The 12,967-nt window shown below is 41.3% G+C and overlaps 2 protein-coding genes across 6 annotated transcripts in view; both read left to right on the forward strand.

Moving 5' to 3' along the window:
* dennd5a (DENN/MADD domain containing 5A) overlaps nt 1–12,462 on the forward strand; it is a 41,022-nt gene extending 28,560 nt beyond the window's left edge. For 2 of the 3 annotated variants that reach the window (XM_008300054.1, XM_008300055.1), the window contains 8 exons: nt 527–648; nt 750–895; nt 2,011–2,129; nt 2,219–2,400; nt 2,654–2,736; nt 3,569–3,692; nt 4,106–4,274; nt 5,304–6,814. In XM_008300054.1, the coding sequence (XP_008298276.1) occupies nt 527–648; nt 750–895; nt 2,011–2,129; nt 2,219–2,400; nt 2,654–2,736; nt 3,569–3,692; nt 4,106–4,274; nt 5,304–5,487 (1,129 nt within the window). In that variant the 3' untranslated portion in view covers nt 5,488–6,814. Of the gene's footprint in view, nt 1–526; nt 649–749; nt 896–2,010; nt 2,130–2,218; nt 2,401–2,653; nt 2,737–3,568; nt 3,693–4,105; nt 4,275–5,303; nt 6,815–11,609 lie in introns of those variants that run through there. The other variant, XM_008300056.1, reaches the window with a different exon arrangement.
* Nucleotides 7,586–11,620, forward strand: sinhcafl (SIN3-HDAC complex associated factor, like). Of its 3 annotated transcripts, none has more exons than XM_008300051.1 (7): nt 7,586–7,659; nt 8,766–8,927; nt 9,062–9,161; nt 9,240–9,354; nt 9,969–10,134; nt 10,217–10,490; nt 11,610–11,620. In XM_008300051.1, the coding sequence occupies exons 2-6, from the start codon at nt 8,800–8,802 to the stop codon at nt 10,398–10,400; spliced, it is 693 nt and encodes a 230-aa protein (XP_008298273.1). In that variant the 5' UTR covers nt 7,586–7,659; nt 8,766–8,799; the 3' UTR covers nt 10,401–10,490; nt 11,610–11,620. The 3 variants fall into 3 exon arrangements, with proteins under 3 accessions (XP_008298273.1, XP_008298274.1, XP_008298275.1); XM_008300052.1 differs by having other exon boundaries at nt 9,981–10,134; XM_008300053.1 differs by having other exon boundaries at nt 9,984–10,134.
* Nucleotides 12,463–12,967: the final 505 nt, after the last annotated feature.

Below are 12,967 nucleotides of genomic sequence, written 5' to 3' on the forward strand. Positions count from 1 at the left end.
AACAACAACACTGTCGGAGGTTCTTTCTAATGTAATTTTTAGTGTTGATCAGACGGAGCAGCAGTAAGTCGTAGCGTGCCGAGACAATTTAAAGACCGCTGAAAGTCTTCTGCTACCTCTGATTTATTCTCGTCTTGACCTTCTTTCTTTACTTGTGCAGGAATGTCTGTCTCATATGAAATGAAGACGCTGTGTGATCTCGCCATTTATAATACATTAACTCCTTTGAAATTGCGGCGCATCGTACTGTAGCCCACCGCTGCATAAATAATGCACAGCCTCCTTTATAATTAATATCTGAGTGGTGAACTGGGTCAGGGGGATTTCTGTCTGCCTCTGTGACCTTACGGGGTGATTTCTTCTACCTGACAACAAACAATATGCACTTTGTTATCCATTAGTCCTAAAGCTGATCATCGTCGTGCTGCTTTTACCATTAAAGAGCAGTTGGTAGATTTGAAATAAAATAACTGTTTAATTTTTGTGGGTATAAGCAGTAATATTTTTCCAAATCTTTTTTTTCCAGAAAACTGTACAAGCGCTACGCCTTCCTGCGATGCGATGATGAGAAGGAGCAGTTTCTTTACCACCTCCTGTCCTTTAACGCTGTCGATTACTTCTGTTTCACCAACGTCTTCACAACCATCAGTCAGTGTTGTTTACCAGCCCATGAACTACCAGTTTTGTGTTTTTTTATTGATTCGAGTTCACTGTGTAACACGTCTTTCCTTCCCCTCTCTGTCTCCCAGTGATCCCCTACCATGTCGTGGTGGTTCCCAGTAAGAAGCTGGGGGGCTCCATGTTCACAGCCAACCCTTGGGTGTGTGTTTCTGGTGAGCTGGCAGAGACCGGAGTCCTGCAGGTCCCCAGAAACACTCTGGAGATCACATTTGAGGTTTGTGTTAAATCTCACATAAAGGACAACTCCACTGTATCAGAACTCGGGCTGTGATTTTTGTCATTTTTATTTTGTTGCTCTGGGTCTGGAAGCATGGTGGTACGGCTTTAACAAAGCTTAACAGGGCAACAAACATGAATGTAACTATGGTGGAAAATGACGTGCATTTACACAAATGAGCTGCATATACATGAATGTGTTGCATAAACAGAAACGTAGTATAGGAGCATAAGGAAAACGCTGCATATCCAGTCACACAGCGGAAGTGCCCCAGGCCTCTAGGGGCAGTAGTGAGCGAGACAGGTAACGCTAGTTGAGGGAAAAGCTGTATGAAAAGGTATTTATTCTCTGGTCTCCATGGATAAATATAATAACAGAGAGAGCACAGGGAGACGGTAGGAAAACACCACTTCAGCACCCAAATAATCACAGTGACTGAAAAGCTAAAGACCTAAAAACTGCCCCTAGAGGCCGGAGGCACTTCTGTTGTGCAACGGGATATGCAGCATTTTCTTTTTGCAGGCAGTCAGTGTTTTACTGCTGTGAGAATACACACCTCTTTATACAGATTTTCCCTCAACTAACCGTCTCGCTCACCATTATCTGCCTCTCACTACTGCCCCTGGTGGCCTGGGGCACGTCCATTGTGCCGCGTTTTCTTTTTGCAGCGTGTTTCTGTTCATGCAACACATTCATGTACATGCAGCCCGTTTGTGTACATGCACATCATTTGCCCCCGTCCTCCACCGTTTTAAACAAACCAACCGTTTAGTGAGTAAACAGACTCAAAACGTCAGCAGAAAACCCCTCGTTAGACTTAAACTGTGCGCTTACAGTCGCCTGTAAACTGTCTTAGATGTTTAAAATACACGGCCTGAGCAGCGATGTTACCGACATCATTGTTCTCTGCAGCGGTTTGTTTAAAACTTCTCTCATCACTCGACTTCTTATGGTTTTTGTCGTGTTTGATTTCTTTCCCCCTCAACAAATTGTAGGTTGAAGCGGTGACCAGTAACGAGCCACAATTGTCCTGTAACTCTACCACCTAATGTGTTGTTCTGAATGTAATTTTGGGTTTGTGTTTGACATCAGTGTGGTTTTCTCTCTGTCAGTGCCAGAACCTGGGCAAACTCACCACCGTGCAGATGGGTCACGATAACACAGGGCTCTACGCAAAGTGGCTCGTGGAGTGCGTTATGGTCCGCAATGAGATCACAGGGCACACGTACAAGTAAGCATACCTCATGGGGAAGGTTTACAGAAAATTGTTTTGACCAGATGCTTATCAAAAGATGAACTTTAACGTGCTTGTCCAAACAGGTTTCCGTGCGGCCGGTGGTTGGGGAAGGGAGTGGATGATGGCAGTCTGGAGAGGATCCTGGTGGGAGAGCTGATGACCCCCAGCACGGAGAACGATGAAAGGATGTGCCGCACACCTCCGATGCAGCAGTCCCCGGGCATGATGAGGAGATTCGTTACCATCTCGCCAAACAGCAAACCGAGTGAGTTACTCAGCTGCACGACCATAAGGCATCTGCACCGGCTCTTTAATGTACACATCTGAGATTCAACGATTATCTTAAAAGCGTGTTCCACACATTTTTAGGCTCATTCATCTTAATGCTTACACAAAAAAAATCAAAAAAATACAAAGAGATAAACGTGGACGGGAGTTTTTCTCCCTGTGTCAGCCTGCATTGTCTCACAGCATCTTTGTTTGCCTTGGGTTTTTTTTTTCTTTCTTCCCTCATCCAGAGTTAAACACAGGTCAGATCCAGGAGGGAGTGGGAGAGGCCATCAACGGGATCGTGAAGCACTTCCACAAGCCAGAGAAGGAGGTGGGAGACGGCAGTCTAGACAGGCCCAAACATGTACTTCTATTATTCATTGCAAATGAAGAGAAGCAGCTGTCTGCTCTGGTGGCCCCAAAGCCCCTCAGTAACTGCAGGCTATGTGGTATATAGTCATCCAAACGGAGCAGATAAGAATTCATGCCGGCGTTTGGAAACTGACCTTATTCCTGATGCAGGCTCAGAACGACGCCTGTTATTTCTCCCATTCTAGATGGACAACATTAAACATCAACACTGATAATTACTGCACACTGAGGCAGGTGCAGTGATAGGAGATGCCTACTGAAGATTTTTTAAAGCTCATTGTAACTAAACTGTTGATTACAGGCTTAAAGAGTCATTCATTAAAAAGTACAAAGGCATTTTACATGGAAAGCCCCTTCACTTTTGCTCCGCCTCTTTCACAGACCAGAACAATGAGGGAGACTCCTCAGAACAAAAAGCTTTCTGAAACTGAGCGTATTCTGTTTTCTGGTCGAGCCTGTTGCTGTGCACACAATGCATGTGTACAGTCATGGAGAGTATTTCTGTCACACTTTCACGATGGGCTGAACACGTCTTTTCCCTTTAAAAATAACACTCAGTTTAGCTTCTTTCATCTCATATCTAAATGTAGTTCCCTCTCCTAATAATGATGCATTCATTGAAAGTTAAATATGACTCATGAGAAAGCTGTGCACGCACATTTAGGTTGCTTCTCTTTTTCTGCAGTAGATTAGGAACTGGTTGGTTAAGACTGGTTAAGAAAAGTCCTCACTTGTAACAAAACAGCAACCTTAACTTGACTCCAGCCTCATGAATGTTTTGCTCTCCACAGAGAGGCAGCCTGACTCTTCTCCTCTGTGGGGAGTACGGCCTCGTCTGGGCTCTGGAGCAAGTTTTCCAGCACGGTTTCAAATCACCCCGACTCTTCAAGAATGTCTTCATCTGGGACTTCTTGGGTAAGGACTTCAGCCATATCTAACACCCTCCAGACCTGAAGCGTAGACAGTTCAAGGTTTGTCAGCGGACTCCAAATGCTTCCAAACATCCATTAGGACCTTCTCTGGCAGCGTGATCTGGTTCACGTTCAATTTTCATTCATGTTGAAAATGCTCTGCTCTTGGAGAAGAAAAAGGCAAAACAAACAACTTTAACATGTAATCTATATCAATGCCAGCTGAGCAATATCAGTTATTTAACATCATGAGATCAGATTAAAAGCTTCAGGGACAACAAATAAGTTGGACTTGGTGTTAAGGGGAACATTTTCCTGTCACCTTTCAACGCTGGTGTGTCTGTGTGAAACAGTTTTTATTATTGTGTGATAAATTATTTACTGATTTGTCCTTTTAATTATCTTGCGCTTAAACAGAAAAGTCACAAGTGTACTTTGAAAGTGCCGAGCAGCGGGAGGCGACCCCAGATGAAAACTGGCAGACCAGAGTGCGCCACTTCTGCCGCTTCATGCGCGCCATCAACAGCACGTCGAGAAACATCGGCAAGGACGGGAAATTCCAGATGCTTGTCTGTCTGGGCGCAAGGTGGGCCGGCAGCACTCCGTCACTCCATGACACATTTAGAAGGGATGAACATTGTGAACATTGTTGTAGATAAGAAGGGAGCTGACTGAACTGTATGTGCTGCTGCTTTGGATAAGACAGTGAACTGCTCTGAATCTGATCCTGACCTACAGGGAGACAGTCTGCTTTGAGGAGTGTTGAAGTATATTATACTTATTTTTAAGGTGGAATTTATTTTATTTAATAGAGATGATGTACTTTATCATATAAAACAAACTGGCGTGCTGCACACAGAGTACATAGCCGTTAGCTTATGTTCAACTCTTGTCCCTCGTTGGGCTTTTACATACACAGTGTAATTTCATTCATACTGTTAACTTTCATTCTCATAAAACCACAAACATCGCAGCACAATGAAATAATAAAATACATTAATGGTGTTGCACAGAAAAAAAAAAAATTAGAATTAGCTAAAAATGTCTCCAGCTCTGGTTGGCTTGAGTCAGCCTTATATCTGTAAGAAATTCGATTTCTAATGTGTTTCAGAGTCGACAAGCCTTTATTGAAAAGCTGTTTGTCCGGATTTAGATATACGATGTGGTTTACATTCAGTCCTTCCTGTTTCAGAGTGCATGTGCCTCTTCAACAGAGACGTACGACTCTGTTTATAGCCTTTTCTATGAATGACTTTAAAATAGTCGTACTGTGACAGTTAATTAGTTTATAAACAAATCATCACTGACAATTTAAAGGTTTTTGCTGTTTACCAGCTACATTAAATGTTAGAATAACGAGTCATGTCACCTTCTCTTGTTGCTTTGTTTTGTAAATTGGATGCGTCTCAGCTTTTGACTAATTAGAAGATCTCACCTCCACCACTGGGATATTGTGATAGGGGTTTTCACCATAATATTGAATTAAAGACATATTAATTGATAAAGAAACTAACTGCTGTGTAATGTGGCTTCCTTTTACATTCAGTTATCTCTTTAGGATGATTGTAACCTGACTGGCTGTAGCATTAATCTGTCTGTCTTCTTCTCCTCTCAGGGACCATTTGCTGCATCACTGGATCGCTCTGCTCGCAGACTGTCCGATCACTGCTCAGATGTACGAGGACACTGCACTGATTAAGGACCGCTCGCTGGTGAACTCTCTGATCAGAGTACTACAGACTCTGCAGGAATTCAACATCACCCTGGAGGCTTCGCTCGTCAAAGGTGTTGGTATCTAAGCCAACTTCCCACCAGTTGTACTTGACCAGGAAGATCACTGGGGACCACTAAAAAGAAACAACTGAACCTTTTATATGCAGGAACAGACTTGAACAAAGGACACTTTCTGGCTTATATTAAAGCTACTGTTACATTTGCCATATATTAAGTGCAATGAGCCTTTCAAGATATGTTGTTATTTTTATCCTCGACGATGTTGCCATTAGATGTTAAAAATATGTTTTCTATTATGAACCATGATTTTCACATTATTGACGATGACCTCCTTGTGCTATAATGTTTTATTGAAAGCTAAATATTTTCATTGTTATCGTGAACTGCTGACAATGGCTTTATTTAAGGGAAAGCGATGATCAAAACTGTTAATATATTTTCAGAGAAAAACAGTATTATTTTGTTAAATCAGTCAAGTTGCTTGCTCTGGTGTCAACTCCGAATTCAATGTCATAACGCAGAGCTTGAAGCAAATGATGTAGAAGTATGCTTTATAAGTATGTGTATGGCAGGGAGGTTTGTAGAGGGGAACATGATTCACCCACATAGGACTCAAAAGGCTGTTACATTTGGGCCTTTCCCTGACAAAAGTACAAGTATGCAAATCTTTTACATAGAATACCTTCGACAGAGAAAATGATCCTGCTTGCATGATACTCAGACTGTGTGGCTTGAGCCTGTATCCAGTGATGGACGGTATATTCAGTTGGAAAATACCCAAAGTCTTGTGCTCCAGACACAAGTGCACCAAGAGATGCTTGACCCAGCTTTGTGTGCAGAGTGGATCACAATGACAGCCTTCATGTAAATACCTCCAACTAGCCCTTTCCCCACCATCATTCCAGTCCTCATACTACATCTGCCCTCTTCTCTCAACAAAAACAGTGTAATGATGTGAGTAGAGCCCCTCGTGATGAAGGATGATCTCCTGCTTCTCATCTGGGAAGCCAAAGGGACTGCTTTTTTCCCCCCTCCTCCTGATTTTATTTTTTTTCATCATGATTTCCTGCTATGCAATATCCACAAGAGAAAAATTGAGATATTACCGGGCCCCTCCTCCGTTATATACATTGAACTTTACTGTGCAGAACAAGAGATTTGATATGTGATGGACTTCTTTTCTGTGCCAACAACGTCTGGAATGACTGTGTTGTACTCATCTGTGTACGACCCACACACACACGAGCATCTTGGGAGATATATATTTTTGTTTTCCAATACAGTTGTACATTTATTGACATAGCTGTGTAATGTAGTGTTTACTAAGTGAGCAACAGTGTACAGTGTAAAAAATATATTAAGAATAAAGCATCTGTCATGCATTAAAATGGACGTACCAGTTGTTCATTAGTATATATTATTTGCTAAATGAATTGCCTTGGATATAAAAAAAAAAGATGTAAATCGCTTGAAAAGTCTCATGGTTTCAGCATGTGGAATTTAAATATTAAAGGTTTTATTGTTTTATTATTTATTTTAATATCAATATGTTAACAGGGCTCTGATATTTTCCAAACGTTTATAGAGCAAATGATTTATCAGTTGAAATAAATGTAATTAAACGATAATCTTATGCTGATTAAGTGTAAATATAAATGACTAGTGAACTGACAATGACTAGTTATTGGCCAGCTTCTGCTACTGAAGTGATTAAGTCAGTTAAAAAAATAGGTTTAGAAGGAAAACTTAATAAAATACTTCAGTTTAGCATTTAAAGTAATAAATCCTAGGTGTGAAACGCGACAGTAATTAATTACATTTGCATTAACAAGCTGTTTGTGGATGTATATTGTCCGCTGAATGCGCTTTCTCAGCTGAGAAAATGTAAACAAACTCGTTCGCGCCATGTCAGATAGCTGTTTTTCTTTAAAGGCGTCGGCTTGTTGATTTATGGGATTTGGAGTTTGGAGCAGAGCGACAGCACAGCGCTTTGCCGCGTTTTCCCTACATTTCCCATCATTCATATCGTCCCGAGAGTACGTGAAGAGCACAGCGATTGGTTAAACCCATGTTCAAACCCAACGGCTGCACTCCTTATATGGTCATTTACGTTCAGCCCTTTCATTCCGGCTTTTTATGCAAATCGTATTCTAATAGCCAGCTGTATGCGTGCAGTAGTAGTAAGAGCATGCGCAGTGCGTGAAAAGAACACAGCGAAGATTCAAAGTTTTTGTTCAGTAAGTACACTCTTACTTCTCTTGTACAGAAATTACGTTTGCGAGCTTTTAGCGGTTTGTTCGGCGTGATAAAAACCGGCCGCGTCGGCGTGTTATCGCAGCCTGACGCGCGCGTCTCCAGTTGTCGCGGGCTAAATGTACAAAGACTTAACCGACCCGACAATGGGATAACGTGGAAGTGAACGAGAGCGTGGCGTGGTGATGGTAGCAGCGTCGGCTAGCTAGCATGCTAACAGCTAACAACAATGAGCCATATTTGGCGCTCTAGCGGGCAAAAGTTCGGATTTAAAGGGAAGGCTGGCTTCATCGCAACTTTTTCTGTCTCATTAAAATTTTGACAACATGCATTAGTTGTGCCAAGTTGACGAACGCGTGTGACTCGAACAGCCGTAAATTCAGCGAATAGCCCGGTAGCTTTTTGTTTCTGCACTTCAGAAAGCGCTGCTTGCCCGCTTTTTGTTTCGGATTTGCCCCGCAAACAAATCCGCGGCGAAACAGCGTCAAACAAGAAGAAATAAAATAATCATATTCTTGCCTGTGAATTCCTAAAAGTTCCGATTCACGCAGAGGTGTTTAAAAAGCGAGCTTTGATGGCATTTGCTGACAGTAACGCGGTGCTCGTGTGGTGGGTGTAACGTCGGTGTGGTTCTGCTCACCGGACGGACGGACGGACGGAGTGCTGGAAAGTTCAGGACCCGGTTTCAGATGCGCAACTTAACTTTAAGTTTTATTTTTTTTGATAACACAAACAGTATCTTTGGGTTAAAATGTGATGTCAAAGGTTGTCTGTTTTGTTGTGGTGTCCCGTCACTTGGCTTTAAATTCCTGAAGATACTGGAATGCTTTAGCCGAACCGAATCACGCGTTTTACCGATGTTTATTTAATACACTAATACCCTAAAAGGTGGGTTCTTGTAGGATTTGTTGTAATTGCGGGTTAAGAGCGGTCGCTGGTGTGTGTGTGTGTGTGTGTGTGTGTTGGGACCGCCCCCCTTCCAGCAGCACAGAGCTCAACTGTGTGCGCGCATCCACGGTGCTTCACACCGGGGCAATTACCGACCGGGTGCTTTATTTAATGTTTTTTTTTATTTTTTTTACCTTTGCAGATTTGTTGCCATAGAACTGACCAGCAAATAGACTATGTTTGGCTTTCACAAGTCAAAGATCTACCGGAGTAACGACGGCTGTTGCATCTGCAAGACCAAGTCCTCCAGTTCCCGTTTCACAGACAGCAGCCGCTATGAGGAGACGTTCAGACTGTGTTTTGGGTAAAGCCTCCATTCATTCACTCATTCATTCATCTGTGTGCATGCTTTTAAGGCCAGTGACTACATGTGCATCAGATTCTGCTTCAGGTTGTAATTAAAAAACACTTTAAATGGTGTTTGATTTTGCTGTTCAGGCTCTCGGAGGATCGTGTTGGAGACATCTGCAACGCCTGTGTGCTGCTGGTGAAGAGGTGGAAGAAGCTGCCTCATGGCTCCAAGAAGAACTGGAACCATGTAAGTGATGTGTTCATGAGTATTATATTTAAGAACCTAAGTGGCATTCCTGACGTGTTTTTGCCTGATCCGACTCAGGTGGTGGATGCTCGAGCTGGTCCCGGATTTAAGATGACAAAACCCAAGAAGATCAAGAACAGCGACGGGAAAAAGAAAAGCAAACTGAGGAAGCTTCACAAGCTAAAGAGACAAAGTAAGTTGTTTCATATATTCACCAGGAGCATGCACGTGTGTTGTGAATTCATTAGAATGCAAAATGATCAACAACACAAATCTGAGTTTGGTCTGATTGTCACCTAAACCTGATTAAATATGACCGTGTGGTGGCGTCTTGTGGCTATTTGGGTCATCATTCAAACAATTTGTTGGACTAAACAAGTGGATTAGCTCCCAAAAAATGAGTAAAACAACAAAAGAATCTGCAAGTTTTGGAGTTTTTTGTTTGAGAATGACGATTATTCAATCATTCAAATAGTCGCTTTTTCATTTTTATGTCAGACAACTAATTAGTTAAATGACTAATTGCTGCATGTGTCGTTTAAGCGTGTTAACGTTGGCTCAAGGGGAAATGTGGACATTTGACTGGTTGATTAAGAGATTAAAAAAGAAGAAAAAACTGGTAGATGAATGTATAATGAATATATTTGGTATTTAGTTGGAATCAGACCAACTTTACAAATATTGAATGTACATTTTTTTTCCCCCTACAAATATAAAGCAGATCTATCCATTTACATTTCTGTCTTTTGCTGGAAAGTCATTGTGCAGGTTTTCTACTAAATGCTGTGATGGTATTTAACTGTTTAGGTTTGTTCCAAGCAGATTCAGACGCCCACAGCACAACCTCCAGCGTGTCCCCGGCCCAGTCTCCCAGTTACAGCAACCAGTCCGATGATGGCTCAGACATCGAGTCCAAACAGAGACGCTCCACTCCCTCCATCTTCTCTTTCTTGGATCGTTCCTACTGGAAAAGGCAAGCCAGTTGCCTTTATGACCAGACAAAATACACTCTTTGTTGTTTTTTATATGATGAATAACCTTATTTCTCTATTTAGGCAAAAGGTCTGCTGTGGGATCGTCTACAAAGGTCGCTTTGGAGAGGTGATTATCGATCCCCGACTTTTCAAGCCCTGCTGCAGTTCCAAAAAACAGAAGACACTGACGTCCACACAAGTGGCCGCACACATGCCGGACACGCTCGCTCCACAGCTCCCAGAAGACATGAAAGAAACCTGGTGAAGGCTTATGTTGAATCCCCCTGTAGGGTTATCCATGGCATCACCTGGATTTGTCTCCAGTGGCAGACCTCTCATTTCCACTTCCCCACTAGTTAGTTAGTTAGATGTCCACCTAATATTCCTTTTTTTTTTTTAATATGGGTATTTTTTTGTACTTTTGTATAGAGTTAATTTTCTTTTTCTTTTTTTATAGAAAGCACAAATGAACAAAAAAAAAAAAAAGGGCATTAGTGTTATTTATAGGATGAGGAGACGCGTTTCGTTAAGGCTCCACTTTTGATTATGAATTGTTTTTTATGATTTTGTATTACGTGATCAGCTTTTTGTACATAGTTTTGTCACATTTTCATACATATCAGGACTGTTCTATTTTTGGTTTTTTTAATAATTTGTTAATTGTAAGTGTGCATATGAAAGACACCAGCTGTTTCTAATCCCGGCTTTCTCTGTGTGTTGGAGTGGCTCTTCAACATGTTGCTTTAATGTCTCGTCCTCTCTGTTTGCTCCTTGTGTGCAAAGAAGTGAGTCTGTTTGATTTTGTTTTGGGTTTTTTTGTAGTACACAAATGGCTTTTGCTGACACCAGGGATCCATTATGAATCCATAATGACCTTTTAACGTGTAAATAGATAAGAACACATCATCTCTGACATGTACACGGCTTAAGTTTAAAACACTCCATTTTAGTTTGTTCGGTGCACACTGACTGGGATAGATGTGGTCACACCATGCATGCAGTACGTCCCCTCTGCCGTTTGGAATGACAAAAGTGATTTATTTCTTTTGTACAGCCTCCAATCACAGGCAGTGCATGTTGTAGAGCAAATGTTTTTAAAGTGGATTTTTGTAAATACAGTATTTTGGCTTTTTGGTACATCCAAACCTTTTTTTAACTCACGGGAATGGAAAACCACTACATCTGTTTAAAAAAAACAACAACACAACTGCTTTTGTGTGTCTGAAAGGTGCTGAAAACGTACTTTAGTGCGAAGCCAGTTTTATTCCATTTTCACATCTCATTTTCTTCAACACGTTTCTCTGAAGGCATAGACGGCTGAAGCCTGTGCTCTGTGCAGAAATATGTGTGAACTGCAGGGAAAAGTAGAAATTTAAACGCGGCATCAGCGAGCTGCGATGTCACTGTTTTATTGCTGACGACCGAAACTGAAGGTACATGAAACACGTGACGTCATGGTCGCTTCACAATTTAGCAAAAACAAAGTGCTGTAGGAGACTGTATTTGTGGTTGTCATTGCTATCATTCATCTCTAGAAACAATTGTCAAAGTTCAAACTATGCAGACATGTTGAATGTGATAAGTGCTCTGGGGCCATCCGTCACTTTGGCTGTTGAAGTGTGACGCGGTGGATCCTTACTCAACCAAATTGGCTTGTAAAAAGCATCCATTAATTCAGCAATAATGTTTTCTAATAAGTCATTTTTTGTCTCATGGTCATTCTCATGTATGTCGTGTAAAACTAATGCTCAGATTGCACAGTTTTTGCCATGACGCATACTGTCTCAAATTCATACTGCAGTGACAACGGTTGCTTTCTTTTCTTTTATTTTTATTTCATGTTTTTACATTGTGTAACCAATCTCAAGCTAAATGAGTTGACAGGCAATGCTCTGTAAAGTTGCTTAATATATAAACTCTTCTACGGCAGGGTAGTTAAATGCTGAACATGTTTATGATTCTTACTAAAAGGACAAATGCTGCTTCCTTTTAAGCTGGAGAATAAGCTTGTTGTTTTTTTATCCTTAGGGAGTTGCCATATTGTTTTTTGCGAGGTACATTTTGGGATATGAGATGTGCCTTAATGAATTATCTGACCTTTCCATTATAATTCCTATGTAATTTATATTTATTTATTACAAACCATTTTTTTTAACTGAAATTTTTGAGATAACTGGTGTAGAGCCTTTCAGAAAGTCTGTTTTTTTAATTTTGTGCACTTCCTTTGAACATGAAATGTATGGTTTTTTGTTTTTTTAATGCTTTTTTGTATACTGTGCCACAAAGTAGATCTGTATTATAAATAAAAAAAAGAGAGAGAGAATGAAGTGGGCTGTGTTATTTGACTGGACCAGTAGATGGTGGGCAAGAGCTGAGAGGAGAGCAGCTTCTATTCAACAAGGCACACGGAAGACTTCTTATGTTCTCTCTTTGCCTGACACTTATCTGTTGGTTTGTAGGTTTAAATAACATTTTTTGAACCATCTAGGACAGGGGTCTCGAACTCTGGTCCTCGAGGGCCGCAATCCTGCAAGTTTTAGATGTTTCCTTCTTCCAACACACCTGATTCAAATGATCAGGATCGTTTTCCGGCTTCTGCAGAGCTTGATGAATAGCTGATCATTTCAATCAGGTGTGTTGGAAGAAGGAAACATCTAAAACTTGCAGGACTGCGGCCCTCGAGGACCGGAGTTCGAGACCCCTGATCTAGGAGTATTGGTATCCACTACAAATACACTATAAAGGTGCTAAATGAACCTTTCTATACAGTGGAAGAACCATTTTTAGTTCCACAAAGAACATTCAAGCAAGAGGTTTATGAAAAATCACTTC

This window comes from Stegastes partitus, unplaced genomic scaffold (genome assembly GCF_000690725.1).
Source record: "Stegastes partitus isolate 25-593 unplaced genomic scaffold, Stegastes_partitus-1.0.2 Scaffold1494, whole genome shotgun sequence".
Classification (NCBI taxonomy): domain Eukaryota; kingdom Metazoa; phylum Chordata; class Actinopteri; family Pomacentridae; genus Stegastes; species Stegastes partitus.